The 17854-nt window shown below is 35.5% G+C and overlaps 1 protein-coding gene across 1 annotated transcript in view; it reads right to left on the bottom strand.

The window, feature by feature from the left end:
• Nucleotides 1-5430: 5430 nt before the first annotated feature.
• Nucleotides 5431-17854, bottom strand: part of LOC122534712 (UDP-glucosyltransferase 2-like) — a 51220-nt gene continuing 38796 nt past the window's right edge. Inside the window, exon 3 of the mRNA XM_043665615.1 lies at nucleotides 5431-6258. Within this exon, the coding sequence (XP_043521550.1) occupies nucleotides 5958-6258 (301 nt within the window). The 3' untranslated portion in view covers nucleotides 5431-5957. The remainder of the gene's footprint in view (nucleotides 6259-17854) is intronic.

Genomic DNA, 17854 nt, shown 5'->3' with positions numbered 1-17854 from the left:
AATTGAAAAAATAAGGCAAAGTTAGAAAAACTAAACTAAACTATAACTAAATCTTTTGCCACTGTGTTAATTCGGCATCAAGAGGCAAATTAAATTGGAAAAATAAGGCAAAGATAGAAAAACTAAACTAAACTATAACTAAATCTTTTGCCACTGTGTTAATTCGGCATCAAGAGGCAAATGAAATTGGAAAAATAAGGCAAAGCTAGAAAAACTAAATTAAACTATAACTAAATCTTTTACCACTGTGTTAATTCGGCATCAAGAGGCAAATTAAATTGCAAAAAATAAGGCAAAGTTAGAAAAACTAAACTAAACTATAACTAAATCTTTTGCCACTGTGTTAATTCGGCATCAAGAGGCAAATTAAATTGCAAAAAATAAGGCAAAGTTGGAAAAACTAAACTAAACTATAACTAAATCTTTTGCCACTGTGTTAATTCGGCATCAAGAGGCAAATGAAATTGGAAAAATAAGGCAAAGATAGAAAAACTAAATTAAACTATAACTAAATCTTTTACCACTGTGTTAATTCGGCATCAAGAGGCAAATTGGAAAAATAAGGCAAAGTTAGAAAGGAATATAAAACGCAGCGAGATGAAAAAACAGAAAGTCACGCGCGAAATTCGCAATCAATGCATCGGACGTCAAGGAAAACGTTTCAAAAGAGCGGACAAAGGAACCGCTGAACGTTTGTCCGTGAGAATCGGTCCTAATGTCTACGCGACGATCGCGTTTCGACGGTGGAAAAGCTCGAAAAAATATTTTCTGTGACAACGCGCCTCGCAGAGAAACGATCCGGCTGCTATCCCGCTGTGTTTCGAACAGTTAATGGGTTTTTGAAGTTGGTCGGACAACGGCGACGGTAGGGATCGGCTGAAGACACGACGGGGGCTAACGATATTTCTCGGTTACTTCGCCTATATTTTTACAAAAAATATCTCGCTGGCGAGGATCGCTTAAAGACGCAATTTAATCGGGAACTTTACATTCCATTACGTCGCCGCGCCGCCGGAGAGAAAGTATCGCCCGGAAGTACGTTTCCCACTGGTTCGCGCGCTCTCCCACGACCCTTCCATCCCCCTGGTCTACGTCTCGAATCGCTTTTTAAAAAGCTTCCTGTCCGTCCAGAGAGACTGCTCGAAGGAAAGTTCCCCTTTGAAGCGGATCACCGTCGAACTTTCATCGCGACGGGCCCCTCGACAGTTTCGTCATCGGTAAATATTATCGTCCGACTTGGCACGTTACCGACCGCGAAATATCCACTTCATCCTTTCTTTAAACGCTCTAAACGCTTGAAAAACAACGATCACAATCTGATCCATGTATAGGTAATGCAAAGAACATAACTTCATTATTTTTATATTATATATTATTTATATAATATTATATATTATATATTTATATATTTAATTATAATTAAATATAATGTATTTATATATAATTATATATTTAATATTCATATTTATTATATTTATATAATATTTTATATTATATATTTATATATTTAATTATAATTAAATGTAATATATTTATATATATAATTATAATTAAATATAACATATTTATATATAATTATATATTTAATATTTATATTTTTATATTATTATTATTTTATATTATTTTTTTATTCCTCTTAACCACTGAATATGATAAATATATACAATCAATTTTGATAAGAGTTAATGTTAACGGCAGGAAGAAAAGATTTATACAAAACTCGCAACTACTACAGTTCAGTTATGCTCATCGCACAAAATGAAGTCTCAAAACATCCATCAACCGTCGTTTCGTTCCAGTTTCGAATCGTTATTCGAATATAAAAAAAATTCGCGAAACATTGGATAGCGATGAGAGAACATCGGGGAACAGAGAAACGAAAAAAAAGAAAAGAAAAATGTTACGTGAACACGTTCTTTTTCAAACCGAACACCTCGACGAACTGTTGGCCACTGCGAAGGAATCCCGCAACACGTATAGACTTTCCCGTGGAATAATGTTTCGCGACGCATTTTGTGGCCGTGGCCGCGCAAACTTTGTCAAGCAAATATTTGACGCAATCTGGCGCAAGTACGAAACAATCCCTGCCCCCCCGTCGGCAGTTGAAACGGGGGAATCCGGTTGCGGCTGAAAGGATCGCGGAACTCTGTTCCGATGCATTAGTAGCTCTCAGAGGCGAACGCTTTAATGTTTCACAACGTATCGAATCGAAGGATCACCGAGGGAACTTTCAATAGATTTATCAACGTACAGAGAGAAGGCATTTCAACGGAAATTATAATGGACAATTATTATTTCTTGATAAATTTTATCAATAATTTTTAGATAATTATGAAGTCCCGCGAATTTAGTCTGTGCTCTCTCAAAATTTTTATTAGATAGATATCTTTTGAAACATAATTCGTGGTAAACTCTTCTCGAATGACTCGATAAGACAATCAGTGAATCAGTACGATTATGATATTTATCGACATGAGAAGAGAGAGAGAGAGAACTTCTGTTCACCAATCTGAATAATTATAAAATATCCCACTATCCTGACAATTCCAAAATCCTGATAAGATTCACATATCAATAATCTAATCAACAATTTTATGAAATCCCAGAGATTTGATTAATCAACAACATTTAATAAAAGCGAATAAATGAGAAATTCTTCTAAAAAAAAAAAAAGTGTTCTCATAAAGTATCGCGATAAGATTCACGAACTGGTACGACCACGATATCAATATTCTATCATAGATAGAAAGTACTTAACAACCAATTATTACATTTCGATATAATCAGCTTTCGATTTAAATAATTTACAAAATCCTACCGTTTAATAATTTGCCCAAAATTTGGCCCATCTGACAAAAATTGAACAAAAATTCCGTTAAAACGGCGCTTTATCATCGTGTATCTCGATAAACATCGCGAACCGACACGATCGTAAGACGTCGACTTACCTGCGACGCTTATCTCGTAAAAGATGAGAGAGGACCCCTCTCGGCGTTTATCGTCTCGTTTGTATCTTCATGAGACGAATCCGCGTATCTCATGCTGCACGGGCACTCATGTGAAAATCCGCAACGTTGAGACCGGTGAAGAGAAAACTGTGAGACGCCGGCTGAACAGAAGCGAACATCCAGCCCCATTTAATCCGCCAATGTTAGACGCGATCCATCTTTGTTGCCGTTGTTGGCTCGTCCTTCTTCTTCTTTAAGATCAGCGTCTTTCAACGTCAGGCTTGTATATATATTCCAAGCATAGTCGCAAAGTACATTGTTCGTTCGCCAGTACCATTACTGCCACCTGCGAACGCAGCGACCAGCCACTTCTTCGTCGCAGCAAAGTCTCCTTCCTTCGTCGTTGTTCGCCTCGCGATGTTCCCTTTGCCGTTGTTGCCAGAGCCCGAAGCCAGTTGACGCAGTCGGTGACTTGGCCACCTGGGAAATACCAAGTAATGCCCGCAAAGCTGGTTTCTAGAGATGGGATCGAGTAGCTCACAAGTAGGTTCGAATCTACCGTAATCTTTAGTTAATTGGATTCGAACTCTCCAATGGTACTTCCAAGTGAGAACAATATTTTCTAAGTAGATCCGAGGTGCTCGTAGATGGAGATGGGATCGAGCACCTCGCGAGTAACTTTGAATTTTTTAATAATATTTAATTAGTTTCGAATTTCAATTTTAATTAGCTTCGAATTTTTAGTCATTTTTAATTAGTTTCATTAGTTTTAATTAGCTTCGAATTTTTTTTTAAAATATTCAAATCTAAGAGGGGTAACTTTACTATTTCATACGTAATACAATGAAAACAAATAGATTCGAGTAGTCATAGATACAGATCGAGTACTTCACAAATTCAGATCTTCAGTAATTTTTAATTAATTGGATTTGAACTCGTTACAAGTGCTTCTGATGATACTTTCAAGTATGTTTGGATTTAAGGGAGATGACTTTGTTTTATGAGAACGATACTTCCAAGTAGATTCGAGTATTGGCGGATTATAAATATTTCCTTTGAATGGATATCTGATTAAATGAACTTTTACTAGTTGTACCTGAATTTCTGTTATATAAACAAAAAATAGAAAGAAAAATCAGTGAACTCTAATTGTATAAACTTCATAATAAGTTCGTATAAACGGATCTAAAAGGAATAGGTTAAATGAAATGAGAACGATACTTCCTGTGAGAATGCTGTCAAATGCTAATGAATAGAGATGATATCATGTACTTACAAACAGATTGGAACCTTTTAAGACTAGATTATGTTCCTGCTTTTCTGTAAGCAAATGTTACATTCGCATATGCCTCTTCATTGAATGCATGAAGAAGCAGAAATACTATTTATTCGTACAATGAAGTATGAATAAATAGAACTACAGAATTAATTAATAACGTTCTCCTTCTATAAATGAACGAAATTCAAATTACAGAGGATTAACTGCAATTATTTATCTCAATTGAATATCTGACAATTAATAATCACTCATTTGGTGTATTTATAATGATGTATTGATGAAGTATATGTAATTTTCTAGAGTTAGCAAAGTGTGCAACGTAGAAAAACGGGAACATACTTTTCTGTCGTATGAGTGAAATAATACAATTAATGTACAGTAATAATACAATTAATTACTATTCTCCTCCTATAAATAAACAAAATTCTGGTTAAAAAAAGGTTAATTGTAGCCATTTACTCCAATTGAAAATCGGACGATCAATCATAGTTGTACGATGTTGCACGATGTTACAGATTATAGAGGAAACATACGTTTATCACTTATGCAAATAATCCTCGAATATCTGGACGATTTTCAGTGAGACAGAAATTTTATTGACTTGACGAAACATAGTCTTGTTTTTCTATACAGGATCACAAGTTAAACCATCGATCACTATATGTTTACAAATGTGAGAACTGGAAAGAAACAAATATCGTTTCAAACGAATGAAATATATACATATATATATACAACAATAGTACAAACAATATCTCTTTCACATTTGATTTTTAGACTTCTCCTTTGGACTCGAACATCACTCTGTGATTTTGAAAATTCAACTACTGCTTGTAAAACTTTCGAATCCTGCAAACATCAAACTACTTAGTTCGCTTTTTTAAATCTGCAACAAGATTCTTTTCATTCTCATTCTAAGGCTACACCGGCCCTGTATAAAATGAACACACTGCAAGTATGCCCATTGAAACATTCTCACTTTAGAGCGTGATATTCGAAATCCATGAAACGAAAGTTAGATATCAGACTTGACTTGGACTCGAAGGTACATATTGGACTTGATCCCATTCCTATTGATTTCCTCTCTCTCTCTCTCTCTCTCTCTCTCTCTCTCTCTCTCTCTCTCTCTCTCTCTCTCTTCCGCTTTCTTCGTCCCTCTTGCTTCTTCCAAGTTTCTTCTCAAGGTTGAGACGACCCTTTTCCCCCAACACTGTCTGTCTTTAGTCACAGCCTTCTATTTCCACTAAGCTCAGTCCTTATTTCCACGGCTAGCGTTCCTCCGGAGTAAAAAGAAACGCGCAAACAGGAAGAGAGAGGAACGAGCATTCGCGAAAATTGCCACGGACTTCCGCCTCTGAAGCGCGGTGTAATCAGAATTAGGAACACGCTCCACCCACGGACGGCTGATGATTTAATTTATCGAACGGCAGCTCCAGATAAAAAGGCTCCGTGATTGGCTATTGTCGAGGCATCACGTCGAAATTCGCCTCAAGCAGGATCGACCCTTTTGTTTCTCGGCGAAAGGAGGAAATCTCGCGATAGAGCGTTTCGAAGCTAAATTAAACGAAAAGTGCACTAATGGCATGGTGTAGTTGTCTACGTGTCGTCAGTTCTTATCCCTTCTTTTTTTTCTTTCTTTCTTTTTTCATCGCATCACTCGTATATACATAATCGTCTTCTTTTGTCTTTTACGTTATTTGTCATCATGAAGTCTCTCAACGGCATCGTCGTCAATCCCTCTTCTTCGACGACATTCCATCATTTCTCTCTTCTTGTTTCTTTTTGAGTCTAGTCAGAATGTATTTCAATGCTCTGAACGAAACGTAGACGGAGAGCAACGCAAGGAGCGCTAATACAAGCATGACATCGATGAGATTGCGTTGACACCAGGACATGTTCGCCGCCTCGCTTCTCACGTATGGTAGAGCATTCCCCCGACCCAAGTATTCTGTCCACCACACTGCTGTCTCCAACGGAGTACTCGGTCGGTCTCTGTAAGCTTTCGATAGCTTCTTGGCGTTTTCGCTGTACCTGTAACAGAAAAATTTGTTAGCAATGAAATATAGTCGTGATAAAATTATATCTAAAACTATACATCTTTGTGAAGTGCAGGCAAAAGAATATTAATTCAAATACGAATCAAATAATAGAAATTTTCAAAAACGGTATACATGTGATGTGTATTTAAAGTACAATCCGAATCAAACATCAACACCGGCGATTCTACATTGCACTTTAGATTTAAATATTACAAATGCTTTTCTGCGTAATTTAACAATCATCCATCAACGATATATTTATTGCAATTCTATCTTTTCTTAGTGTGTAATGTATAACATATGTGCAATTAATAAAATCATAATATAAAATATAATTAGTAAAATTGGCACTTTTGTTGCTATCAATGCGTGGCATATAACGCGTTCTATTTTAATATCAGTATTGCGCCAACGGCTATACCAAAAGTTATACCAAATGGAAATAAATATTTTTTTTTTTCAGTTTTTCTATCGTAGACATGGACACATTCATTAATTAAACATACCGATTTGCATATAATTAAATGTATGTGTGCCAATTATATTGTTAAATATATTGACGTTGATATACTGAAAATACTCGTGGATAACGTTTTTTTTTTTTTGTATATTAACTAATCAACTAATAATGTTGCAATAATTCAATAATGAACAAATAATACCATTTAATGGAAACAATTTTTCATTTATTTGTATTTTGTTAATTCATATTCCAACATATATTGGAACATTTCGACTGTTAAAATTGAAGCAATATCAATTGATGTCACGACGCTTGACAGTTGATGTTCCAACCATCGTAACATATTATTCTTTCTCACTCGTGAACGTATTATATATATACGTATGTACACACATACAATATGTAAAATACTGAGGATTTCTCTAATTTCAGTAGTACAGCGATTTCGATATTACGTATATCGATTTTGGTATAACTTTGCTAATATTACACGGACAAAATACTATCGATTTCATTTTAAATCGCTGCTTAAAAATATTTTTAAAAATTCTGATAAAGAAGGAAATTGAAAAAGTTACGAATAATAGGAGGCAAAATAATACCGGTTTCACTTTAAATCCTGCTTAAAAATTCATTCCTAAAAAATAAATATTATATAAAATATTATATAAAAATGTTAATAAAATATTATATAAAAATGTTATTTTAGATCTCTACTTAGATTTCTAAAAAAAATTGTAATAAAATAGAAAGTGGAAAAATAGAAAGATTTTTGAAAAAGAATGACGATAAAATAGAAAAATCAAATAGGAAAGTCGAAGTAGAAAAGTAGAAAAAAATACGTGAATCGATACAATTTTCATACAAAGATATAATATCATACTAGTGTTTCCGTACTTCGATTTCGATTGCAAAACTACAATCGAAAAATATTGACGTACATAATACCGACTCTTTATATTTCGCTAAAACTCCCTAATTTCGATCGATGTTTACGCAACTATTGCGTTTTCGTTCTCGTGGAATATTCGATGTTCATTTCTGCCCCGATTATTATTTTCTTAAATAATGGAGTAAAAATTGGAAGAAAAAAGAAAATTGGAAAACAGTTTATATCACCTTTGACTGATATGAATATCAACGAGCGCATCGATTGACAGACGCAATAAACGTGTAACACTAACGAAACCGAACGATCTAACATGAATCTCGCAAGCGAAATAAACAAAATCGGTCGCATCAGATTATACACACACAAGCGAAACGATTTTCCACTCCCTGCACGTAGCATTTGCTCGCGTTTCCATTTACCACGACGCGGCGAGTCACTAATGTCGCCGGAACGTTCGTTGTTCCTTTTTTCATTTTTTTCTTCCTTCTATCCTCAACTTTAACAACCGTAGCCCGATACAATAGCCGAGGACTCGATAAATAATTCATGCAATATACCGATCGATCCACTACTCGATATCGCCGGCGAGCGGAAAAAGATGCCGCAGGATACTTTATAAATATCTCCGGGAGCTTTTAACGGTACGCTTATCGTTCACCCGGAAACAGGCACGGGGCACTCGCGTATCGATGACAGGCCCCGGTGTGGAACGACGAGAAACATCGTGGTCGTCCGCTGGTTCGACGTCGAAACGCGTGTTCTGTCCGCTACCTTCCGGAGAGATACCACGTGGACTCGCGTCGAGTTTAGATCAATCGAGAAACAGAGAGACAGAGAGAAAGAAAAAGAGGGGGGGGGGGAGAACGAGACTGGGCAGAGAACAGTAACAACAACAACAAAAAGAAAAAAAAGAAACAAAAAAACAGAGGAAAAAAAGATACAGCGATGGGGTAAACGAGAGACGAAGAGGAATAACAGAGGGCAGAGGAACGGGTTGGTGGACAGACGAAAGGGTTGAAGAGGGAAGAGACACAGAGAGAAAGAGAGAGAGAGAGAGAGAGAGAGAGAGAGGGAGAGGGAGGGAGAGAGAGTTGCGCGTTCGCAACCAGCCTCGACGACCCGGAGCACACAATTTACCAATCGGTACTCTCCATTATTCGTGTTTACAGCTGCAGGCCGCGAATCAACCTGGTCCCCCTGTTATTTGCCTCGGTCAAATTCAGTCGCAGCCCTGCGGTGGTTTTGAATTAACCATCAATTTTAAGCGCGTTCGACGTCCCTTCCGTCAACGCTGCACCCAGGGTCCATCCACCAGCCGGGGACAGGCCACGATGTTTCAGAGGGTGTCGGACAGACATAGCGCCAAGGGAATTAATTTATTGCTAATAGAAACAGAGAGATATTCGGGGAGGAGGAGAATTGGCGTTAAGTCGGAAAAAGAAGCACTCACGCGCCGTTTAATTCGAGATAATCGAAGATCGATGATTTCGCTGTCGCCTCGGTGACAGTGCCTTCCCAGCCGAATATAATACTACGTAATTCTATTGGGTGCCGTTACAGATGCATATGAAGTGCAATATCTGGAGAAATCGAATCTGATTACAATCCTCGTTTGGGATTCGTTTGGTATTATTGACGCGCGATATCGTACGACAGATAGTTTTATTAAAAGAACTTGCTAAAATATAAAATGCAAGATTTTAGTAAAAGATGAATTGAAATAGAGATAGGTTGTTTTATTATTTATAGCACGGAGATTAACTAATTCGGGAAAATAACTTAAATATCAAAATTGATACTTGCTTTAATCTTTATCCGAGTATCAGAGAACTTGATTATCCGAAACTTATCCGAAAATTCCGTTAATTTTCATCTGGGTGATATCAGGTTCGTCCTTATTAATCTTGATGATCTTCCGATAATGGCAATTATTATTATATAATTATTATCCTCAGGAATAAAGACATGCAGCGGCGCGCGGAAGAAAGTTTAAAATTGATATTGACACACATATGTATGAATAAAATTTGCATCGAATAATATCTTCTCTACAATGATATTATACACTCATCTGTTTCGTCAATTTTGTAAAATTACAACGTTATTCCCCGTTTTACACTTTCAAGAATAAAACTTTAATCGTCATTTATAAATATAATAAGATTCTAACATAAATTCTCAAAATATTTCGCTGTGGGTCCATTTAAACTCAACATATGCTTTATACGTCGCTAAAATTATCCACTGTTCGATAATTAACTGAATTTATCTTCCTATTATTGCTAATGTATTATAATATCCTACAATGTCCTATAATACCATACCAGAATAAAATGAACATATGTTGAAATGAACTGATTTACTACCCTAAATAATTCAATATAAAAAAAATATATATAAAATACAGATTATTAGTATTGCTTGACTTCAAAAAACTATTGATCACAAGGAGATAAAACTTGTTGTTTGCCAGATTGTGATCAATTAGTCAGAAAAGTTTGAAGGCTATTACTTGAAATTTAATATTTTATTAAAAATTTTAGTTCCTGTGTCTAATAGAATTTAGGAATACGTAAAGTAAAATATTTAAACACTAGGAATATTAAATATATGAAAAATACTTCTTAACCTTTTTTACAATAAATGATAGTTTGATAAAATGTTCATGACGTGGCACTAAATATTACCTGCATGTTCTAAGACTTTCCAAATCAAATCAAATTCTCATCTTGACAATAGAGAGCTATAAATCGAACAAACAAACTCTCTCCTCTATTAACCTACATTATATTATTAAACACTTAATGCGATTCCATTAGAAACTTGATACTCTTGCTACTTGTTCCGACGCCAAACTCTGTCAATTTTCTGCATTTTCAAGTTTCATATTCATCAGCAACAAACGCTGATATTTCATATAAAATCTGTATAAATCTCATATGATCAGAAATACAAATTTCAACGACGAACAGACATCTTCAACCATCTCTATTTACTCTTCTTATCAGTATCTATTAACTACTCACGTGTTGAGATTAAATCGTATTTTATAACAATCTAGAAGCGTCCGAACACTTGTGCATAAGATAGTGAGCACGTAATTGATCGCAGGACTACCTTGATTCAAAGATCGGAGGATAGTTCGAAGGATAGGGACCGAGCTCGGCGTTATCGAGAAACGAAATTATTTAGCCAGGAAAGTCCGAAGGCAGATGTCGCGAAAGTTACGCGAGGAACCGTCTCTATCCCTCCCCCATTTCTGAGGCCGACTCCGTATCTCCGGGGGATCATAATTCCCGCGATATCTCGGGGATCGTTGTCGCTCGGGCCTCCCCCGACACGTTACGAACTTACTTTCCGACTTGCAACGTTATCGCAAGGACTCGGGGAGGCCTGGTGCTCCACGCTCCCTCGTGATGCGACTTTCCCCAGCGTCTAGGAACGGGGGGAAACTCGTGCACCCGCAACTCATCCGCCACGGACCACCCAGCGCGAGCCAGAATTACTCGGTTTGGAGATTCTAATTGCAAACGGAGAAAGAAAGATGTTCCTCCGTGTTCCGCCGCTGTGTAGAAACGGCTGCTGGTACTAGCTGTCCTACCAACCGGCTCTGAATTACTTTGTTCCATCCCTATTCGTGCCAGCGTTCCATAGAATACGTGAAACTCGCCCCCGAGCCCCAAGCGTCAGCGTTCCGAGCGTTTATACGAGTATCGGTAAATACGATTGTTTCTCACGAATGCGCGTTTAATTCCTCTACCTCTACGAGCGTGATAAGGTACACTCTATGAAAAAAAAAAAGAAACAAAAATGATATAAAACTTGCGTTACATAGTATTTATATTATTAGGTTGGTATGTACAAGACGACATCAAACAACTCGTAAAATATTTGTTGAACGAAAAACATTGTTCATGACAGACGTTGCATGGCTTCCAGTGGGACATATAGTATTGTAATCAGTTTTAAGTTATACAAGTTTTTAAATGGATAAAGCGTTGAATTCTACATAAAAAAAAGTATTGCACCAAATATGGTCTAAAATACATAGTTACTGAGATTAACCTTTTCGAAAAAATATTCTTGCTAATATCTCAGTAACTATGTATTTTAGACACCATTTGGTGTAATACTTTTTTCTATGTAGAGTTCAACGCTTTGTCCGAATTCGGAAAGAAATATTAACTATTCTATTGAAAAAATTGAAGGTGACCTTTATATATTAATAAAATAACAAAATAAAGCTGGTTACAGTACTATATGTCCCCCTGGAAGCCACGCAACTTCCATCTGAAACATTTTTCCGTTCAACAAATATTTTATGAGTTATTTGATGTCGTCACGTTACGAGACTCGTCCTGTATATGAAGTTTGTGAAATAACTTCGATCGTGCGTAGGTTGTAGGAAAATGAAAATGAATCGATATACCTTTTCAACCAACAAGTTCCAAATTTCAAGGAAAATTCTTGGAACAGAATTACTACAGTATTTTTCGTTAATTGCATTAAAAAAAAACTGTCTGATTCGAGGATATTCTGTAACCCTCTCTACGTCCACGTTAATTCGACACGAAAGGACAGATTAAATCAAGGGTTGAATACAATCCTCTACTTTTCATGATTTTATATATCTTACAATTTTGCCGCTGAGCGTAACTAACGTGAAGCAACGTAACGAAGGCGGAAATAGCACGGGCACAAAATTAAGGGATGATATTCGGGGTACACGAATTAACCAAGTAGAAGGTAGAAAAGAGACAGAGCGGGGAAAAAAGAAGAGTAGGGTATAAAATTGTCTACAACCTGGCGGCGAGCGTTGCACTCTAATTAACCGTGTATAAACCATGGAAGGAGGTAGACGCGTGCAAGAAAAAAGAGGGAAGTTTATTCGGCTCGGAGTTCGCTAACGTATTCGTGATGTGACTAGGTGCGAAAACAGGGTGAGCCACAGAGCGGGTTGCTCGCGAACGGCCGTGGAAAAATTTCTGCTGCTGTTGGCGAGAAACGCGGAAGGTGCAGAGGCACGTAATAAATGAGACTTCCGGTTATCGAGATCTCGCCGTGGCCCTTTGTCCGCTACAAATTCACCAGGAACGAGTTACGAATAAACCACCGAGCAACAGCGTTGCGCGTCGCTGAATATGCAGTCGCGTACGCGCAATTAAAATATTCGCCGACGCGAGCGTCGATCTCGCCAGCGAGGAAAAACTAATTTTCCCTGTTAGATTTTCCCCGAAGTTCTGCTGCTGCAGAATTGGTAATTTGCTGCGTTGCTGTTCGTTACAATTTATAACTGGGCTCAAAACTAATAGATCAAAAGCTCTTGTACCACAGTGAAATAATAAAAGTGGTTGTTATTCTCTTGGATGCAAAGGTGAATTTATTTGGAAGCCTTTCACGTTTTGTACGTATTGTTCTATTCCGTCAAAAATCTTTCGTTGTATTATTTTACCTTCAAAATCGCATCGTTGAATAATTAATTTATCCATTTGGATTAAAAGAATTTCGAATATTTAATTTTGTTTCATATTTTATGTTCTCTGCGACTGAGATTAATGGCGGAATTAAATATATAATATAATTATGATACAATTATAATTAAATTAATAATTTAAAATTCTACATTTTTATTATCTCTAAGTTTATTATGGTCTCTAATGTTCAATTTTTATATCCAGTTAACTAAAGACGTGTTTATATAATTAATCAACTTTATCACTCGATTCTTGGATTGCATCTGAATGGATCACTCTAATTATAAACTAAAATAAAATAAAGTTTCTTGCCTGACAATTGGCTTTAACATTGCATAGAAAATGCATGACTGTTCAAATATAAAAATACACAAACAGTTTATATTAACAATAAATTATTATTATTAATAATAATTATTTTATAATAATAAATTAGAAAGAATCGTAGTCGGGAAAGAAGAACAATTTAATGACAAAAATATATGCTCACAATATCAAGCTAACAGAGTATTAAAAAAACACAAATTACTACATTGTAACACCGAGCTTAGACAAATGTCATAACAATTTAAACAAAATAATTTTTCTTTGTCACGGTTTATATTTATTATTCTGGAGCTATAATTATCATATTTTTTCAATATCATCTTGCTCTTCAAGTTGCAAATTATGTGACGCATAGAAGAAGAATGATTTCAAAATATGCTTGTTATTCCGTTGTAAATAGAGAAACCAAAGTCCGTCAAACTCGAGCGTGTTAAATTTTTCATATCAAAATCGCAGACGTTTCTGATCAAACTGACAAGCTAAAATTCGTTTCAAAATAGCCAGCCAGATCGATAAAACAATGAATAGATTTGTCAGACAGAAGTCAGATCAATGAAATAACGAGCAGTCCTGTCAATCTAAAGCGGGTGAATAGGATAATGAGATGCTTAATAAGCAGACGTTTGGTATGGCACAATGGTGTAATTCTATTCCATCATCACTGAACAAAATGATCCACAGAAATCCTGCTATAATTCCGTCGTTTTATCGTTGAAACATTATATCAGACGTTCTGCGATGAAATTTGAGGCGGAAAGCTCGCGCGAAAAGTAATTTTCGTCCCCTCGTAGATTCCGTCGAAGTTACTTTACGATTTCAGGGCCCCGTCGTCGGGCCATCGCCATTCTGCCACGACCACCACCTTGCTCGCCACTATTCTGACATCAGCACCACATTCCCCGACACCTTACCAACTTACTTTCCAACGTTGTAACGTTATCGCGGCGAACCGAGAAGCCCACCGTTCACCCTCTCTAGCGACCAATTAGCCAACGTAACCGAACTTGCGCACGTACATACACCTATCTTCAGACGCATTATTCAGGATTCTCGCGGCGCAACCTTCTAAATTATAAACCATAAATTTCGGATCCCGTTGCAAATCGCCACGCAATTACACCGCGAAACCATGATGACTCGAGACTCCGTGTGATTTCATCTCTAACGTATTCCACCATTAGTTACCATACGACATTGTATTTGTTACAGCATTTCGATATATTTATTATAATAATATCTGTTAAGACCAATGGTACGTGGACGTGCTTATAACATGGACGTCCTCCAGACTCAATTAGGAAATTTTTTGCAGCTCTCAAGTGTAGAGCACTTAGAAAATTTCCAACTGGGCGTCCCATATATCTCAATTAGCTTCTAGCGCGAGGGATTTTTCGCACAATAGCAATTGCCATGTCATAAACACGCGCGTGACCGGAGGTATCGTGCAGGCAACGGGACGGTTTCCAGAAGATGATGGAATCGTTTTTCAGACCTGCCACCCCACGAGAGCCACTCTCATACGTGGTGAATGAGAAATTCTGAAAACCTCATACTTCCTGATTGATCTTGACATGTCCTACGCTCCATGATTTCTCAAAGTCTTTTGGAAGGAGTAAACCAAAATATGTAAGAGGATTCTAAGGAGATCACGAGTTTAGTGACTGATCATCCAGAGTCAAGCTAAATTTCAATGACCACTTTTGTGGCCAGTAATTCAAGTTCAGTTTTTAGGGACAAGTCAATTCGGTAGTCACTCGGTCAACATTCGGCTAAGCGAATCCTTCAAACTCGGTCGTCGGTACCTTAGTTATTAAGACTTAGCTGTCTGAATCGAGTATCCATCAGGCTTATTGTGGCTATTATAAATAGTGTATTTGCAGCTAATATGAAGAATTACTCTTAATCATTTAAGCAAATTCATAATTTACATATTTATTTTATTACTAAATTATTATAAAGTAATAATTTATTGTTGTTATGCACAGTATGTTATTATTTGTTACTATTGAGTATTTCACCATTCTGAGAATCATAGAATTATTGCATTTCATGATGTGTATTTCTGCACTGATATTGTAAGTATCCATTACAAAAATCACATAATTGGATCTATAAAAATATGTTATTTACCCTATATTATTTATGAGACGAAAAATGAAAAGAAAAAGTATGTGCAATAGACAAATAAGAATACAAACTATATACAATACAATATGCCACTATATTTACTTGAACTTTTAAATCGCGTTCGAACCTTCCAACTTTACTAAAAACTCGTATAATGATAAAAATTTAGAGTGGTCAAAGACTCTAAGCTATCTATGCAATAGTTCAATAAAAATTTAAAGTGGACGAAGGCTCTAAGCTATCTATGCAATAGCTTAATAAAAATTTAGAGTGGTCAAAGACTCTAAGCTATCTATGCAATAGCTTAATAAAAATTTAGAGTGGTCAAAGATTCTAAGCTATCTATGCAATAGTTTAATAAAAATTTAGAGTGATCAAAGACTCTAAGCTATCTATACAATAGTTCAATAAAAATTTAGAGTGGTCAAAAACTTTAAGCTATCTATGCAATAGTTCAATAAAAATTTAAAGTGGTCGAAGATTCTAAGCTATCTAAGCAATAGTTTAATAAAAATTTAAAGTGGACGAAGGCTCTAAGCTATCTATGCAATAGCTTAATAAAAATTTAGAGTGGTCAAAGACTCTAAGCTATCTATGCAATAGCTTAATAAAAATTTAGAGTGGTCAAAGATTCTAAGCTATCTATGCAATAGCTTAATAAAAATTTGAAGTAGTCAAAGACTCTAAGCTATCTATGTAATAGTTCAATAAAAATTTAGAATGGTCAAAAACTCTAAGCTATCTAGGCAATAGCTTAATAAAAATTTAGAGTGGTCAAAGACTCTAAGCTATCTATGCAATAGCTTAATAAAAATTTAGAGTGATCAAAGACTCTAAGCTATCTATACAATAGTTCAATAAAAATTTAGAGTGGTCAAAAACTTTAAGCTATCTATGCAATAGTTCAATAAAAATTTAAAGTGGTCGAAGGCTCTAAGCTATCTATGCAATAGCTTAATAAAAATTTGGAATGGTCAAAGACTCTAAGCTATCTATGCAATAGCTTAATAAAAATTTAGAGTGGTCAAAGATTCTAAGCTATCTATGCAATAGTTTAATAAAAATTTAGAGTGATCAAAGACTCTAAGCTATCTATACAATAGTTCAATAAAAATTTAGAGTGGTCAAAAACTTTAAGCTATCTATGCAATAGTTCAATAAAAATTTAAAGTGGTCGAAGGCTCTAAGCTATCTATGCAATAGCTTAATAAAAATTTGGAATGGTCAAAGACTCTAAGCTATCTATGCAATAGCTTAATAAAAATTTAGAGTGGTCAAAGATTCTAAGCTATCTATGCAATAGCTTAATAAAAATTTGAAGTAGTCAAAGACTCTAAGCTATCTATGTAATAGTTCAATAAAAATTTAGAATGGTCAAAAACTCTAAGCTATCTAGGCAATAGCTTAATAAAAATTTAGAGTGGTCAAAGACTCTAAGCTATCTATGCAATAGCTTAATAAAAATTTAGAGTGATCAAAGACTCTAAGCTATCTATACAATAGTTCAATAAAAATTTAGAGTGGTCAAAAACTTTAAGCTATCTATGCAATAGTTCAATAAAAATTTAAAGTGGTCGAAGATTCTAAGCTATCTAAGCAATAGTTTAATAAAAATTTAAAGTGGTCGAAGATTCTAAGCTATCTGGGCAATAGCTTAATAAAAATTTAGAGTGGTCGAAGACTCTAAGCTATCTATGCAATAGTTTAATAAAAATTTAGAGTGATCAAAGACTCTAAGCTATCTATACAATAGTTCAATAAAAATTTAGAGTGGTCAAAAACTTTAAGCTATCTATGCAATAGTTTAATAAAAATTTAAAGTGGTCGAAGGTTCTAAGCTATCGATGCAATAGCTTAATCAAAATTTAGAGTGGTCAAAGACTCTAAGCTATCTAGGCAATAGCTTAATAAAAATTTAGAGTGGTCAAAGACTCTAAGCTATCTAAGCAATAGTTTAATAAAAATTTAGAGTGGTCGAAGATTCTAAGCTATCTAAGCAATAGTTTAATAAAAATTTAGAGTGGTCGAAGATTCTAAGCTATCTGGGCAATAGCTTAATAAAAATTTAGAGTGGTCAAAGGCTCTAAGCTATCTATGCAATAGCTTAATAAAAATTTAGAGTGGTCGAAGACTCTAAGCTATCTATGCAATAGTTCAATAAAAATTTAGAGTGATCAAAGACTCTAAGCTATCTATGCAATAGTTTAATAAAAATTTAAAGTGGTCGAAGGCTCTAAGCTATCTATGCAATAGCTTAATAAAAATTTAGAGTGGTCAAAGACTCTAAGCTATCTAAGCAATAGTT

This window comes from Frieseomelitta varia, unplaced genomic scaffold (assembly GCF_011392965.1).
Source record: "Frieseomelitta varia isolate USP_RPSP 00005682 unplaced genomic scaffold, Fvar_1.2 scaffold_629, whole genome shotgun sequence".
NCBI lineage: Eukaryota > Metazoa > Arthropoda > Insecta > Hymenoptera > Apidae > Frieseomelitta > Frieseomelitta varia.
This window is presented reverse-complemented; position numbering and strand designations above follow the sequence as displayed.